The sequence below is a fragment of the Oscarella lobularis genome, chromosome 9 (genome assembly GCF_947507565.1).
Source record: "Oscarella lobularis chromosome 9, ooOscLobu1.1, whole genome shotgun sequence".
NCBI classification, from domain to species: domain Eukaryota; kingdom Metazoa; phylum Porifera; class Homoscleromorpha; order Homosclerophorida; family Oscarellidae; genus Oscarella; species Oscarella lobularis.
In genome coordinates this window covers 3,193,878-3,210,485 of record NC_089183.1, presented here as the reverse complement: position 1 = coordinate 3,210,485, position 16,608 = coordinate 3,193,878, and the positions used below count along the sequence as shown (strand labels likewise).

The window sequence follows — 16,608 nt, the reverse complement described above, 5'->3', positions numbered from 1 at the left end:
ATCGCGAAACCATAACACGTGATCAATCGATTTCTTTATTATTTTTAATTCCCCGTCATCAAAAAGCCATAGCACAGTCCTACGCAACAAGTACGCACGCGCCTCCTACACTCTTAATCTTCTCCTCGGCTTTTCGACTGAAAAACTTGGCCTTCACAATGACGGGTTGCTTGGGCAGAAAACCCTTCCCAAGAACCTTATAGTAACCCTAGCAACGCAATAAAAATCAATAAAAAATTAATAAAAATTAATAATTAAAAATTCGAATTTTTTGACGACTTACGGCACGAATGACGTCAATAACGGGCGCTTTTCCGTCCGATTTATTTTTGTAATTTTGTCTCGTTTGTTCGCTTACGAGAGACCAGAGTTTGTCCAAATTGACGATCGGACGATAGTATCTCTGTCGAGTCAAGTGAAAATGTCGCATTCCTACTTTTCCGAAGTAACCCGGGTGGCTAAAGAACGGGTGAGGCCCCCTTTTGGGTGTTCGAGTTTTTCTTACTATCGATCGAAGTTTGTGCGGTGGTGAGTGAGACCGCCGGCGTTTCCTCGACCACCTGGATGCTTTCGGTGCTTTCCTGCGATGATTCGGTCGCGAGATTCGTATCGGGAGACGAGTTTTGCTTACCTACGCGACCGTGGCCGTGGCTCACGTGTCCGCGAAGCTTTCGCGTCTTCTTCAACTTGGTCGTCTAGAAGGGTAGCAAAAGAAGTCGATTAGAAACTCTCCGAAGACGAATCGGTGCTAGAGAAGACGATCGAAAGGGATGAGAAGACTCACCATTGGCGAGGTCACACAAGCATGCGCGTCGAGAAGTTTTCATACGGGAATCAGCGTCCTAGGCAAAAAACGATGAAAGTGGCTTTCAAGGCAAGCGCAACGACAAGCGATAGCTCGAACGATCATTTTTCCGTAGTTCAAGAACCTCTGCGGCACAGTGTATCGCAAAGGCAACGTAATATTCAATCCTCGCGACGACACGCTCTTCAGCCCAGTTGGAAATCGAATAACTCAATTCGATCTCACAAGGCAAGTTCAAATTTCGCCGAAATGCAACGAAAAAACACACGCACGACCTCAGAAACACGTCTCGAACGCTCCCCTTTGAAAATCTAACGAACGTTAGCAAGATAGCGATATCCCCGGATGGAACAATAATGATATCGATAGACGAAGGTATTAGGATAAAGATATTTTTATTAGAAAGGTAGAATGAGTCTTTTTAGACGGTCGAGCCCTTGTAGCGAGTTTGTCTCAATTCGCCGTGCTGAGTTATTTTAATTTCAAACAACCGGTTTCAGACGTGAAATATAGTCCATGTGGAAAGTAAGAAAAAATCTCAATTAAAATAATTAATTATTAATCTTCTCTCTATTAGATTTCTTGCTGTTACTAATGGTCGAAGAGTTCAGACTTGGTTTTCTCCATCTCACTCCAAAGCCTTCAGTTCCTTTGTTCTACATCAAACGTTCCCAGGTCACTACGATGACGTCATCAGCATAGACTGGTCATCCGACTCAAGGCAAGAAAAAGAAAAATCCTAATTTTATCTAAGGGATTTTTGCTATAGATACATTGTTTCAACGTCGAAAGATATGACGGCTTGCGTGTATTCGGTTGAACAGGTTCCGGGTTTTACCAAGGCAACGCTGACTGGTCACAGAGCGTCCGTTTTGGGCGGATTCTTTCAAAAAGACTCACTCACAGTCAGAAATCAATAGAATTGATTTATAAATAATTTAATAATTTTATGCAGATTTATACAGTGGGTGAAGACTGTGCTGTTTATGTATGGGAAACAAGGCTAGGTGAAGAAGAAAGTGCTCCAGTCCCGGATGCAAAATTAGACAGCGATGAAGAAAATCATAGTTTAGGTAAGCAAATTAATCCAATTAATTAATTCAATTACTTAATTGACTAATTGAATTAATGCATGTATAGAAACAAAGGGTATAGTATACATAGTCTGTTTTTCTTTAATTAATAATCAATAATTAGACTTATTATTAATTTTAGATCCGTCGTCAAAGCGAGTGGCTCGTCCAATGAAACGAATTCGATTTTCGTGGAGGCAAATTTCGCGGTAAAAATAAAAACGGTCATAATAATAAGACAGGGTTCTGCCCACGTGGGTCGGCATGGGTCGGCCCCGACCCTCACTCGCCTATCGCCGACCCATACACTTTCCTTCTCCCTTTTGCCTTTTGCTTTCTCCCTTTTGCCTTTTGCCTTCTCCCTTTTGCCTTTTGCCTTCTCCCTTTTGCCTTTTGCCTTCTCCCTTTTGCCTTTTGCTTTCTCCCTTTTGCCTTTTGCTTTCTCCCTTTTGCCTTTTGCCTTCTCCCTTTTGCCTTTTGCCTTCTCCCTTTTGCCTTTTGCCTTCTCCCTTTTGCCTTTTGCCTTCTCCCTTTTGCCTTTTGCTTTCTCCCTTTTGCCTTTTGCCTTCTCCCTTTTGCCTTTTGCCTTCTCCCTTTTGCCTTTTGCTTTCTCCCTTTGCCTTTTGCCTTCTCCCTTTTGCCTTTTGCCTTCTCCCTTTTGCCTTTTGCCTTCTCCCTTTTGCCTTTTGCCTTTTCCCTTTTGCCTTTTGCTTTCTCCCTTTTGCCTTTTGCTTTCTCCTTTTGCCTTTTGCCTTCTCCCTTTTGCCTTTTGCCTTCTCCCTTTTGCCTTTTGCCTTCTCCCTTTTGCCTTTTGCTTTCTCCTTTTGCCTTTTGCTTTCTCCCTTTTGCCTTTTGCTTTCTCCCTTTTGCCTTTTGCTTTCTCCTTTTGCCTTTTGCCTTCTCCCTTTTGCCTTTTGCCTTCTCCCTTTTGCCTTTTGCTTTCTCCTTTTGCCTTTTGCCTTCTCCCTTTTGCCTTTTGCTTTCTCCTTTTGCCTTTTGCCTTCTCCCTTTTGCCTTTTGCTTTCTCCTTTTGCCTTTTGCCTTCTCCCTCGTCCTTTTGCCTTCTACTTTTTAATTCCTCGTCTTTTTGCCTTCTGCTTTTAATTAAATCTCCCTCGCCCTTTTTCCTTCTACTTTTTAATCCCTCACCCTTTTACCCTTCTTCCCACACTGAAAAAATTCGCGGCAGAACCCTGATAAGACTTTATTATTATTTTTATTTTCCAGTCACCTTTTCCTCCAAAAGAGCACGCTTGTCGTATCAGTGACGTATCACCGCGAACGCGACCTTCTAGTCCTCGGCTTCGCAAACGGCGTTTTTTCCCTATACGAAATGCCCGAACTCACCCTAATCCACTCCCTAAGGTAGAAAGACCCCAAGACTTAATAGCAATAAACCCTAACCACGCCCCCACGCAGTATATCTCACGAAAAACTCACTTCTGTGGCGATTAACGGGTCGGGCGATTGGCTGGCGCTTGGCTGCTCCAAACTGGGTCAACTTGTCATATGGGAATGGGGCTCAGAGTCATTTATACTTAAACAACAAGGCCACTTCTATGGAATGACGTCACTTGCTTTTTCACCGGATGCGCAGCACGTTGCGACAGGCGGCGAAGACGGAAAAGTAATAAATCAATAGCGTTAATCTATATTGGATTATATTCTAGGTTAAAATCTGGGATTTGTCCACGGGATTTTGCTTCGTGACGTTTCACGAACATACGGGAGGTGTAACGGGGGTAGAATACACGCAAACAGGACAAGTCATATGTAGCGCATCTATAGACGGAACTGTACGCGCTTTCGATTTAATCCGGTTTGAAAATAAATAATAATTAATTAAATTTGATTTTATGATTGGGTTACTTAGATATCGTAATTTTCGAATTATGACGTCGCCCAAACCGGTGCAATTCTCCTGTTTAGCCGTGGAAACGAGCGGTGACGTCATCTGCGCGGGATCACAAGACACGTTCGAAATATTCGTCTGGTCAATGCGAACAGGAAGACTATTAGAAGTAAGAGACCTCCATACAAAGAAGGGTTAACTTGAGAGCCTAATCTTTAAACCGATTTTTCCCCTTGTCTTTTTTCAAAACCGTTTTTGCCCCTTAGTTTGCTTCAAAAATGTTTTTGCGTCGTATTTTGCTTCAAAACCGTTTCGGTCGCCTAATCTTTAATTCTTTGGGTCTAAATAGTAAATCGAGGACCTAATCTTTAATTCTTAGTATTCGAAGTACTACATTTCAAATAAATAATATTGGATTTATTTTTTTAGGTTCTCTCTGGTCATCAAGGTCCTATAAGCGCTTTGGCTTTCAGTTCAAGTCAAGCGCTACTTGCTTCATCATCCTGGGATAAAACCGTGCGACTATGGGACGTTTTCGAACGAAAAGGAGCCGTCGAATCACTCCAACAAACATCCGAAGGCAAAAAAATAATACATATAATAATTAATTAATTTTGTTCCTTAGTTATTAATGTTTCGTTTTCTCCTGACGGTAAGGAACTCGCTGTTTCTACAATGGATGGCGTGGTGGGGTTTTGGGACGTTGGAAACGCCGTCCAGGTGGGTTCCGTCGAAGGGAGACGCGATCTGGGTAGCGGACGCTTGGAAACGGATCGCGTCACGGCGGAACGTTCCACAGCAAATAAGTAAATAAAATTAAACAACACCCCAAGTTTATATATACATAATTTATTTTTTTAAAGATTTTTTACGAGTTTGTGTTATTCGGCGGACGGAAGTTGCATACTAGCCGGCGGAAGATCGAAATTCGTTTGCATTTATGACGTCAAAGAACAGGTAAAAAACGTCAATTAATAATAATTTTATTTAGATAATTTTAAACCGATAGATTCTCCTAAAAAAGTTCCAGATCTCGCAGAATCGAAGTCTCGACGGAATGAAGCAATTTCTACGCAGTAGCAACATGACAGAAGCCGGCCCCTTAGATCTAATCGACGACGACGAATCAGACGTCGAAGACATACGCTTACCAGGCGTCCTAGCAGGTAAATAAATAAGTAAATAAATAAATACTAGTTAGAGGTTTTTAGGTGATCATAGCTCGCGTAGACATAGGCCGGAAATACGCACAAAATCCGTACGATTTGCCCCTACAGGTATTTTATTTTATAAGTCACGTGGGAGGGTATATAGGGGCCCCTTTTTAGGGCAAGCGTGGGCTGCTGTTAGCACGGAAGGGCTCCTTGTTTATTCCCTTGATACTTCGCTTGTTTTCGATCCGTTTGACCTGGGCGTCGACGTGACGTCAGAGTCGATAACAACGGCAATTCGAAAACAAGAATACAATACATCCGTTCTCCTAAGTCTTCGTCTCAACGAAGATTCCCTCATAAAACGAGCCCTAGAAGCCGTACCACGTGACCACAGTAAGAACACAGACACATAGAAGATAAATACGTTGATTTATCATATCAGTTTCCATTGTGAGTCGTTTTCTTCCTGTCGCTTGTTTGGAGAGACTTCTTACCTTCGTTGCGAGACAATTAGAAGCGTCTCCCCATTTGGAGTTCTACGTCACGTGGTCTACCCAATTGCTTAGTGAACATGGGAAGTTTTTAAAGGGGCGTGGCGCCGCAATGGGTAGCGTTTTTCGAGCGCTTCAAAAGGGACTATCTCGTCACGTGACTGATCTCGCTTCACTGTATGTATCGACTCTACTAATTTTTCGATTTTAATTATTTTTTAGGTGCGATCAAAATTCGTTTGCTTTGCAGTATTTGATTTCGTTGAGAGGTCAGAAGAGCGAGAAAGTCGTGGATTCGGATCAAGAGTCGGAAGAAATGATTATTACTAATTAATTTATTGATTTAAAATTTAAAAGGTTGAGGCTATTTATTGTTGTCTGTTTCCGTTATTTTTTTCAGTGCAGCTGTGATCCGCTTCTCCGTTTCGGGATTCGGTGCAAATTCTTCCCTTGTGACTAAAGAAGAAGAAGTCAAATTACGTGAGTGCGTCACGTTTTGCACGATAGCGCCTACATTTCCACTTCTCTCCCGAATTAGATCGATTCAACATCATCAGCAGTCCAACACCGATGGTGCAGCACGAAAAAATCAGCAGTGGAGAGTTGTAGCTCGACGTAAGACGACGAAAAGACTGAAAAGACATCTTCGTCGTTTAGCGCACGTTAGAAGAAAAAGATGGAGGCTAGCGTCGTAACTGCTGGCCTCCATGCAGCAGAAACAGCCATGAAAGACACCCTAGCGAAGGCTGAAAGTGATCTAAAAGGTCAAATTGTTCGTATAGAGTGATAAAACCGGTGCAAACTGCTCTCATTTAGCATTGGGGCCGGAATCTTTCGTCGAAAGCAAACTGACGTCATTAGGGCGTCTAATATCGATCTACCACGCCTGCTTCGTCGAGTGAGTATCAAAAATACAATAGCCAATCACACTAAACGCTCACATTCAGACTTGGCGTGAAATCGCGCGACGAAATGAATGGAATTTGTTCGAAAAGGTCAGCAAGACATCACGTGATAGGAAAAATATATAAATAATTTTCTAGCAAAAACGAAGCCGTCACGGAAGCATACGACGATCTTCTAAACACAGAAGTAAGACATAGAGAAGAAACACATTAGATTATAGTCAAACCCTATAGTATCTATAGTATACTAGATAAATTACACTGAAATTACAGGAGAGACTGGGCCAAGGTACTCTCCTGTAATAAATTACACTGAAATTACAGGAGAGACTGGCCAAGGTACTCTCCTGTAATTAATTACACTGAAATTACAGGAGAAACTGGGCCAAGGTACTCTCCTGTAATAAATTACACTGAAATTACAGGAGAGACTGGGCCAAGGTACTCTCCTGTAATAAATTACACTGAAATTACAGGAGAGACTGGGCCAAGGTACTCTCCTGTAATAAATTACACTGAAATTACAGGAGAGACTGGGCCAAGGTACTCTCCTGTAATTAATTACACTGAAATTACAGGAGAGACTGGCCAAGGTACTCTCCTGTAATTAATTACACTGAAATTACAGGAGAGACTGGGCCAAGGTACTCTCCTGTAATAAATTACACTGAAATTACAGGAGAGACTGGCCAAGGTACTCTCCTGTAATTAATTACACTGAAATTACAGGAGAAACTGGGCCAAGGTACTCTCCTGTAATTAATTACACTGAAATTACAGGAGAGACTGGGCCAAGGTACTCTCCTGTAATTAATTACACTGAAATTACAGGAGAGACTGGGCCAATGTACTCTCCTGTAATAAATTACACTGAAATTACAGGAGAGACTGGGCCAAGGTACTCTCCTGTAATAAATTACACTGAAATTACAGGAGAGACTGGGCCAAGGTACTCTCCTGTAATAAATTACACTGAAATTACAGGAGAGACTGGGCCAAGGTACTCTCCTGTAATTAATTACACTGAAATTACAGGAGAGACTGGGCCAAGGTACTCTCCTGTAATAAATTACACTGAAATTACAGGAGAGACTGGCCAAGGTACTCTCCTGTAATAAATTACACTGAAATTACAGGAGAAACTGGGCCAAGGTACTCTCCTGTAATAAATTACACTGAAATTACAGGAGAGACTGGGCCAAGGTACTCTCCTGTAATTAATTACACTGAAATTACAGGAGAGACTGGGCCAAGGTACTCTCCTGTAATAAATTACACTGAAATTACAGGAGAGACTGGCCAAGGTACTCTCCTGTAATAAATTACACTGAAATTACAGGAGAAACTGGGCCAAGGTACTCTCCTGTAATAAATTACACTGAAATTACAGGAGAGACTGGGCCAAGGTACTCTCCTGTAATAAATTACACTGAAATTACAGGAGAGACTGGCCAAGGTACTCTCCTGTAATTAATTACACTGAAATTACAGGAGAAACTGGGCCAAGGTACTCTCCTGTAATAAATTACACTGAAATTACAGGAGAGACTGGGCCAAGGTACTCTCCTGTAATAAATTACACTGAAATTACAGGAGAGACTGGGCCAAGGTACTCTCCTGTAATAAATTACACTGAAATTACAGGAGAGACTGGGCCAAGGTACTCTCCTGTAATTAATTACACTGAAATTACAGGAGAGACTGGCCAAGGTACTCTCCTGTAATTAATTACACTGAAATTACAGGAGAGACTGGGCCAAGGTACTCTCCTGTAATAAATTACACTGAAATTACAGGAGAGACTGGCCAAGGTACTCTCCTGTAATTAATTACACTGAAATTACAGGAGAAACTGGGCCAAGGTACTCTCCTGTAATTAATTACACTGAAATTACAGGAGAGACTGGGCCAAGGTACTCTCCTGTAATTAATTACACTGAAATTACAGGAGAGACTGGGCCAATGTACTCTCCTGTAATAAATTACACTGAAATTACAGGAGAGACTGGGCCAAGGTACTCTCCTGTAATAAATTACACTGAAATTACAGGAGAGACTGGGCCAAGGTACTCTCCTGTAATAAATTACACTGAAATTACAGGAGAGACTGGGCCAAGGTACTCTCCTGTAATTAATTACACTGAAATTACAGGAGAGACTGGGCCAAGGTACTCTCCTGTAATAAATTACACTGAAATTACAGGAGAGACTGGCCAAGGTACTCTCCTGTAATAAATTACACTGAAATTACAGGAGAAACTGGGCCAAGGTACTCTCCTGTAATAAATTACACTGAAATTACAGGAGAGACTGGGCCAAGGTACTCTCCTGTAATTAATTACACTGAAATTACAGGAGAGACTGGGCCAAGGTACTCTCCTGTAATAAATTACACTGAAATTACAGGAGAGACTGGCCAAGGTACTCTCCTGTAATAAATTACACTGAAATTACAGGAGAAACTGGGCCAAGGTACTCTCCTGTAATAAATTACACTGAAATTACAGGAGAGACTGGGCCAAGGTACTCTCCTGTAATTAATTACACTGAAATTACAGGAGAGACTGGCCAATGTACTCTCCTGTAATAAATTACACTGAAATTACAGGAGAGACTGGGCCAATGTACTCTCCTGTAATTAATTACACTGAAATTACAGGAGAGACTGGGCCAAGGTACTCTCCTGTAATAAATTACACTGAAATTACAGGAGAGACTGGCCAAGGTACTCTCCTGTAATAAATTACACTGAAATTACAGGAGAAACTGGGCCAAGGTACTCTCCTGTAATAAATTACACTGAAATTACAGGAGAGACTGGGCCAAGGTACTCTCCTGTAATTAATTACACTGAAATTACAGGAGAGACTGGCCAATGTACTCTCCTGTAATAAATTACACTGAAATTACAGGAGAGACTGGGCCAATGTACTCTCCTGTAATTAATTACACTGAAATTACAGGAGAGACTGGCCAAGGTACTCTCCTGTAATAAATTACACTGAAATTACAGGAGAGACTGGGCCAAGGTACTCTCCTGTAATAAATTACACTGAAATTACAGGAGAGACTGGGCCAAGGTACTCTCCTGTAATTAATTACACTGAAATTACAGGAGAGACTGGGCCAAGGTACTCTCCTGTAATAAATTACACTGAAATTACAGGAGAGACTGGCCAAGGTACTCTCCTGTAATAAATTACACTGAAATTACAGGAGAGACTGGGCCAAGGTACTCTCCTGTAATTAATTACACTGAAATTACAGGAGAGACTGGCCAATGTACTCTCCTGTAATAAATTACACTGAAATTACAGGAGAGACTGGGCCAATGTACTCTCCTGTAATTAATTACACTGAAATTACAGGAGAGACTGGCCAAGGTACTCTCCTGTAATAAATTACACTGAAATTACAGGAGAGACTGGGCCAATGTACTCTCCTGTAATTAATTACACTGAAATTACAGGAGAGACTGGGCCAAGGTACTCTCCTGTAATTAATTACACTGAAATTACAGGAGAGACTGGCCAAGGTACTCTCCTGTAATAAATTACACTGAAATTACAGGAGAGACTGGGCCAATGTACTCTCCTGTAATTAATTACACTGAAATTACAGGAGAGACTGGCCAAGGTACTCTCCTGTAATAAATTACACTGAAATTACAGGAGAGACTGGGCCAATGTACTCTCCTGTAATTAATTACACTGAAATTACAGGAGAGACTGGGCCAAGGTACTCTCCTGTAATAAATTACACTGAAATTACAGGAGAGACTGTGCCAATGTACTCTCCTGTAATTAATTACACTGAAATTACAGGAGAGACTGGCGAAGGTACTCTCCTGTAATAAATTACACTGAAATTACAGGAGAGACTGGGCCAATGTACTCTCCTGTAATTAATTACACTGAAATTACAGGAGAGACTGGGCCAAGGTACTCTCCTGTAATTAATTACACTGAAATTACAGGAGAGACTGGCCAAGGTACTCTCCTGTAATTAATTACACTGAAATTACAGGAGAGACTGGGCCAAGGTACTCTCCTGTAATTAATTACACTGAAATTACAGGAGAAACTGGGCCAAGGTACTCTCCTGTAATTAATTACACTGAAATTACAGGAGAGACTGGCCAAGGTACTCTCCTGTAATAAATTACACTGAAATTACAGGAGAGACTGGGCCAAGGTACTCTCCTGTAATTAATTACACTGAAATTACAGGAGAAACTGGGCCAAGGTACTCTCCTGTAATTAATTACACTGAAATTACAGGAGAGACTGGGCCAAGGTACTCTCCTGTAATAAATTACACTGAAATTACAGGAGAAACCGGGCCAAGGTACTCTCCTGTAATATATTACACTGAAATTACAGGAGAGACTGGGCCAAGGTACTCTCCTGTAATTAATTACACTGAAATTACAGGAGAGACTGGCCAATGTACTCTCCTGTAATAAATTACACTGAAATTACAGGAGAGACTGGGCCAATGTACTCTCCTGTAATTAATTACACTGAAATTACAGGAGAGACTGGCCAAGGTACTCTCCTGTAATAAATTACACTGAAATTACAGGAGAGACTGGGCCAAGGTACTCTCCTGTAATAAATTACACTTAAATTACAGGAGAGACTGGGCCAAGGTACTCTCCTGTAATTAATTACACTGAAATTACAGGAGAGACTGGGCCAAGGTACTCTCCTGTAATAAATTACACTGAAATTACAGGAGAGACTGGGCCAAGGTACTCTCCTGTAATTAATTACACTGAAATTACAGGAGAGACTGGCCAATGTACTCTCCTGTAATAAATTACACTGAAATTACAGGAGAGACTGGGCCAATGTACTCTCCTGTAATTAATTACACTGAAATTACAGGAGAGACTGGCCAAGGTACTCTCCTGTAATAAATTACACTGAAATTACAGGAGAGACTGGGCCAATGTACTCTCCTGTAATTAATTACACTGAAATTACAGGAGAGACTGGCCAAGGTACTCTCCTGTAATAAATTACACTGAAATTACAGGAGAGACTGGGCCAATGTACTCTCCTGTAATTAATTACACTGAAATTACAGGAGAGACTGGGCCAAGGTACTCTCCTGTAATTAATTACACTGAAATTACAGGAGAGACTGGCCAAGGTACTCTCCTGTAATAAATTACACTGAAATTACAGGAGAGACTGGGCCAATGTACTCTCCTGTAATTAATTACACTGAAATTACAGGAGAGACTGGCCAAGGTACTCTCCTGTAATAAATTACACTGAAATTACAGGAGAGACTGGGCCAATGTACTCTCCTGTAATTAATTACACTGAAATTACAGGAGAGACTGGGCCAAGGTACTCTCCTGTAATAAATTACACTGAAATTACAGGAGAGACTGTGCCAATGTACTCTCCTGTAATTAATTACACTGAAATTACAGGAGAGACTGGCCAAGGTACTCTCCTGTAATAAATTACACTGAAATTACAGGAGAGACTGGGCCAATGTACTCTCCTGTAATTAATTACACTGAAATTACAGGAGAGACTGGGCCAAGGTACTCTCCTGTAATTAATTACACTGAAATTACAGGAGAGACTGGCCAAGGTACTCTCCTGTAATTAATTACACTGAAATTACAGGAGAGACTGGGCCAAGGTACTCTCCTGTAATTAATTACACTGAAATTACAGGAGAAACTGGGCCAAGGTACTCTCCTGTAATTAATTACACTGAAATTACAGGAGAGACTGGCCAAGGTACTCTCCTGTAATAAATTACACTGAAATTACAGGAGAGTCTGGGCCAAGGTACTCTCCTGTAATTAATTACACTGAAATTACAGGAGAAACTGGGCCAAGGTACTCTCCTGTAATTAATTACACTGAAATTACAGGAGAGACTGGGCCAAGGTACTCTCCTGTAATAAATTACACTGAAATTACAGGAGAGACTGGGCCAAGGTACTCTCCTGTGATAAATTACACTGAAATTACAGGAGAAACTGGGCCAAGGTACTCTCCTGTAATATATTACACTGAAATTACAGGAGAGACTGGGCCAAGGTACTCTCCTGTAATTAATTACACTGAAATTACAGGAGAGACTGGGCCAAGGTACTCTCCTGTAATAAATTACACTGAAATTACAGGAGAGACTGGGCCAAGGTACTCTCCTGTAATAAATTACACTGAAATTACAGGAGAAACTGGGCCAAGGTACTCTCCTGTAATAAATTACACTGAAATTACAGGAGAGACTGGCCAATGTACTCTCCTGTAATTAATTACACTGAAATTACAGGAGAGACTGGCCAAGGTACTCTCCTGTAATTAATTACACTGAAATTACAGGAGAAACTGGGCCAAGGTACTCTCCTGTAATTAATTACACTGAAATTACAGGAGAGACTGGGCCAAGGTACTCTCCTGTAATTAATTACACTGAAATTACAGGAGAAACTGGGCCAATGTACTCTCCTGTAATTAATTACACTGAAATTACAGGAGAGACTGGGCCAAGGTACTCTCCTGTAATAAATTACACTGAAATTACAGGAGAAACTGGGCCAAGGTACTCTCCTGTAATATATTACATTGAAATTACAGGAGAGACTGGGCCAAGGTACTCTCCTGTAATTAATTACACTGAAATTACAGGAGAGACTGGCCAATGTACTCTCCTGTAATAAATTACACTGAAATTACAGGAGAGACTGGGCCAATGTACTCTCCTGTAATTAATTACACTGAAATTACAGGAGAGACTGGCCAAGGTACTCTCCTGTAATAAATTACACTGAAATTACAGGAGAGACTGGGCCAAGGTACTCTCCTGTAATAAATTACACTGAAATTACAGGAGAGACTGGGCCAAGGTACTCTCCTGTAATTAATTACACTGAAATTACAGGAGAGACTGGGCCAAGGTACTCTCCTGTAATAAATTACACTGAAATTACAGGAGAGACTGGCCAAGGTACTCTCCTGTAATAAATTACACTGAAATTACAGGAGAAACTGGGCCAAGGTACTCTCCTGTAATAAATTACACTGAAATTACAGGAGAGACTGGGCCAAGGTACTCTCCTGTAATTAATTACACTGAAATTACAGGAGAGACTGGCCAATGTACTCTCCTGTAATAAATTACACTGAAATTACAGGAGAGACTGGGCCAATGTACTCTCCTGTAATTAATTACACTGAAATTACAGGAGAGACTGGCCAAGGTACTCTCCTGTAATAAATTACACTGAAATTACAGGAGAGACTGGGCCAATGTACTCTCCTGTAATTAATTACACTGAAATTACAGGAGAGACTGGGCCAAGGTACTCTCCTGTAATTAATTACACTGAAATTACAGGAGAGACTGGCCAAGGTACTCTCCTGTAATAAATTACACTGAAATTACAGGAGAGACTGGGCCAATGTACTCTCCTGTAATTAATTACACTGAAATTACAGGAGAGACTGGCCAATGTACTCTCCTGTAATAAATTACACTGAAATTACAGGAGAGACTGGGCCAATGTACTCTCCTGTAATTAATTACACTGAAATTACAGGAGAGACTGGGCCAAGGTACTCTCCTGTAATAAATTACACTGAAATTACAGGAGAGACTGTGCCAATGTACTCTCCTGTAATTAATTACACTGAAATTACAGGAGAGACTGGCCAAGGTACTCTCCTGTAATAAATTACACTGAAATTACAGGAGAGACTGGGCCAATGTACTCTCCTGTAATTAATTACACTGAAATTACAGGAGAGACTGGGCCAAGGTACTCTCCTGTAATTAATTACACTGAAATTACAGGAGAGACTGGCCAAGGTACTCTCCTGTAATTAATTACACTGAAATTACAGGAGAGACTGGGCCAAGGTACTCTCCTGTAATTAATTACACTGAAATTACAGGAGAAACTGGGCCAAGGTACTCTCCTGTAATTAATTACACTGAAATTACAGGAGAGACTGGCCAAGGTACTCTCCTGTAATAAATTACACTGAAATTACAGGAGAGACTGGGCCAAGGTACTCTCCTGTAATTAATTACACTGAAATTACAGGAGAAACTGGGCCAAGGTACTCTCCTGTAATTAATTACACTGAAATTACAGGAGAGACTGGGCCAAGGTACTCTCCTGTAATAAATTACACTGAAATTACAGGAGAGACTGGGCCAAGGTACTCTCCTGTAATAAATTACACTGAAATTACAGGAGAAACTGGGCCAAGGTACTCTCCTGTAATATATTACACTGAAATTACAGGAGAGACTGGGCCAAGGTACTCTCCTGTAATTAATTACACTGAAATTACAAGAGAGACTGGGCCAAGGTACTCTCCTGTAATAAATTACACTGAAATTACAGGAGAGACTGGGCCAAGGTACTCTCCTGTAATAAATTACACTGAAATTACAGGAGAAACTGGGCCAAGGTACTCTCCTGTAATAAATTACACTGAAATTACAGGAGAGACTGGGCCAAGGTACTCTCCTGTAATTAATTACACTGAAATTACAGGAGAGACTGGCCAATGTACTCTCCTGTAATTAATTACACTGAAATTACAGGAGAGACTGGCCAAGGTACTCTCCTGTAATTAATTACACTGAAATTACAGGAGAAACTGGGCCAAGGTACTCTCCTGTAATTAATTACACTGAAATTACAGGAGAGACTGGGCCAAGGTACTCTCCTGTAATAAATTACACTGAAATTACAGGAGAGACTGGCCAAGGTACTCTCCTGTAATTAATTACACTGAAATTACAGGAGAGACTGGCCAATGTACTCTCCTGTAATTAATTACACTGAAATTACAGGAGAGACTGGCCAAGGTACTCTCCTGTAATAAATTACACTGAAATTACAGGAGAGACTGGCCGAGGGACTCTCCTGTAATAAATTACACTCAAATTACAGGAGAGACTGGCCGAGGGACTCTCCTGTAATAAATTACACTCAAATTACAGCCGAGACTTGCCGAGGAACGCTCCTGTAACTAGATCATGATGGCCTTTCGTGAGCCATCATGGGATCCCTGAACACCCTCAGCACACTCTTATTACTCTAATTTTAGCAAAGCCCATTTGCATACTTTGCTTCAAAAGCCCCTATATAAGAAACCTTAGCTCCTAATCTTTGATTCTGGGAAGGGAATTATTTTTTAAAAAACTTTTAATTCTGATTCTTACCTTTAATTTTCTTGTATAAGGTTGATTGGAATCAGTTCCTCGTTCGCGTTGACGACTTAGTTTCTAAAGATATTGATGAATCGAACGCCGATTTCCACTCTACCCTAGTCACAGACGCGCGAACAGGCCAGTACGTTTCCCGCGCTTATTTAAAATTGATCAATAAGTACTAACCCCTTTATTCTAGACAACGTATCCTAAATAGTTTCTTCGAGACAACGTACACCATTCTCGTTCTCCTAAGACATTTCGCCTGACTCCCGTGACGCGACCACGTCTCCCAACTCGAAGAAAACAACGTAGGTCCCCCTCTTCCCCAAAAAACCCGTGACACTCCATACTAGGACACCTTCACCCAACAAAACACGAGAATCCTCCTAATCTCATTCGGAACGCAGGTAAACTTCTAAATCAACATTTTTCCTAACCCCCAATATGGCCAATTTCCGGTGGCCGCTATTCCTAGAAAGGTGCTCAGCGTTGGCTAGCTGAAACCGGTTCCCCTTACCCCATGCTTCTCGATCCGGATCGAAAAGTAAATCGAAATCGAATATTGACACCATCCGGTTCCCTCCCGTTTTAGTTGTACCACGCGTTCGGCTTGCGTCAATCCATAGCTAAGGTGACCCCACCACACATTGCAATCCTTTCCTAATGACCCCCTAAATGGCATCCCAGGTCTGGAGTACATCCGCTTTGACCTATTACGCTGAACAAAAGCGTCTCAACAGGCGTCTTCATTCCCTATTCGAAGACGATGATCCCAACCAGGTATATACTCCTCCCTTCCTCATCTCCCCCCCTGAAATCTGACCCCTAGTTAGGAGGAGATTTTGTGGTCACTCAAGCCGGTCAGGTGGCTCTTTCGCATCCCAGTAAAAGCCCCACGGACCGACCAACGATCGACGACCTTCTGGCCGCGATCACGAGAAAATAAACGCTATACTTTTATATTATAAAATCGCTGATGACAGTCAGACTGTAAAGCTCATTTTTCCGAGCCAGTATGACTCGACGGTAGCGAGAGAATAGAATTAACCACAAGGAACGTGCACTTCATTAATGCAGAAGAGTCTCGAGTGTCGAACCGGGGTTGTTAGACTGTTGCCTTG

At 41.4% G+C, this 16,608-nt stretch overlaps 3 protein-coding genes and 1 long non-coding RNA gene across 4 annotated transcripts; 2 read left to right on the top strand and 2 right to left on the bottom strand.

The window, feature by feature from the left end:
• Positions 1 to 19: 19 nt before the first annotated feature.
• LOC136191564 (large ribosomal subunit protein uL15-like) lies at positions 20 to 810 on the bottom strand. Its single transcript, XM_065979919.1, has 5 exons — positions 785 to 810; positions 632 to 695; positions 506 to 581; positions 284 to 458; positions 20 to 208 (listed from the first exon to the last, which is right to left on the bottom strand). Exons 1-5 carry the CDS (start codon positions 785 to 787, stop codon positions 80 to 82), a joined length of 447 nt encoding a protein of 148 aa, XP_065835991.1. The 5' UTR covers positions 788 to 810; the 3' UTR covers positions 20 to 79.
• Positions 811 to 834: 24 nt separating this feature from the next.
• On the top strand, positions 835 to 5,779 carry LOC136191559 (periodic tryptophan protein 2 homolog). Its single transcript, XM_065979913.1, has 20 exons — positions 835 to 874; positions 921 to 1,033; positions 1,086 to 1,180; positions 1,231 to 1,330; positions 1,383 to 1,526; positions 1,575 to 1,710; positions 1,761 to 1,878; positions 2,021 to 2,087; positions 3,106 to 3,243; positions 3,298 to 3,505; positions 3,549 to 3,697; positions 3,752 to 3,899; positions 4,160 to 4,310; positions 4,356 to 4,536; positions 4,594 to 4,687; positions 4,740 to 4,896; positions 4,942 to 5,007; positions 5,059 to 5,277; positions 5,327 to 5,552; positions 5,598 to 5,779. The coding sequence occupies exons 1-20, from the start codon at positions 857 to 859 to the stop codon at positions 5,707 to 5,709; spliced, it is 2,640 nt and encodes an 879-aa protein (XP_065835985.1). The 5' UTR covers positions 835 to 856; the 3' UTR covers positions 5,710 to 5,779.
• LOC136191566 (uncharacterized) lies at positions 5,696 to 6,451 on the bottom strand. The gene is made up of 2 exons (XR_010670862.1): positions 5,890 to 6,451; positions 5,696 to 5,831 (listed from the first exon to the last, which is right to left on the bottom strand). It is a non-coding gene; the product is annotated as an uncharacterized lncRNA (long non-coding RNA).
• On the top strand, positions 5,962 to 16,559 carry LOC136191565 (uncharacterized). Its single transcript, XM_065979920.1, has 12 exons — positions 5,962 to 5,990; positions 6,043 to 6,139; positions 6,192 to 6,273; positions 6,323 to 6,370; positions 6,419 to 6,467; positions 15,517 to 15,626; positions 15,684 to 15,795; positions 15,841 to 15,894; positions 15,963 to 16,031; positions 16,080 to 16,118; positions 16,175 to 16,267; positions 16,317 to 16,559. Exons 2-7 carry the CDS (start codon positions 6,052 to 6,054, stop codon positions 15,751 to 15,753), a joined length of 447 nt encoding a protein of 148 aa, XP_065835992.1. The 5' UTR covers positions 5,962 to 5,990; positions 6,043 to 6,051; the 3' UTR covers positions 15,754 to 15,795; positions 15,841 to 15,894; positions 15,963 to 16,031; positions 16,080 to 16,118; positions 16,175 to 16,267; positions 16,317 to 16,559.
• The last annotated feature ends 49 nt before the right edge of the window (positions 16,560 to 16,608 follow it).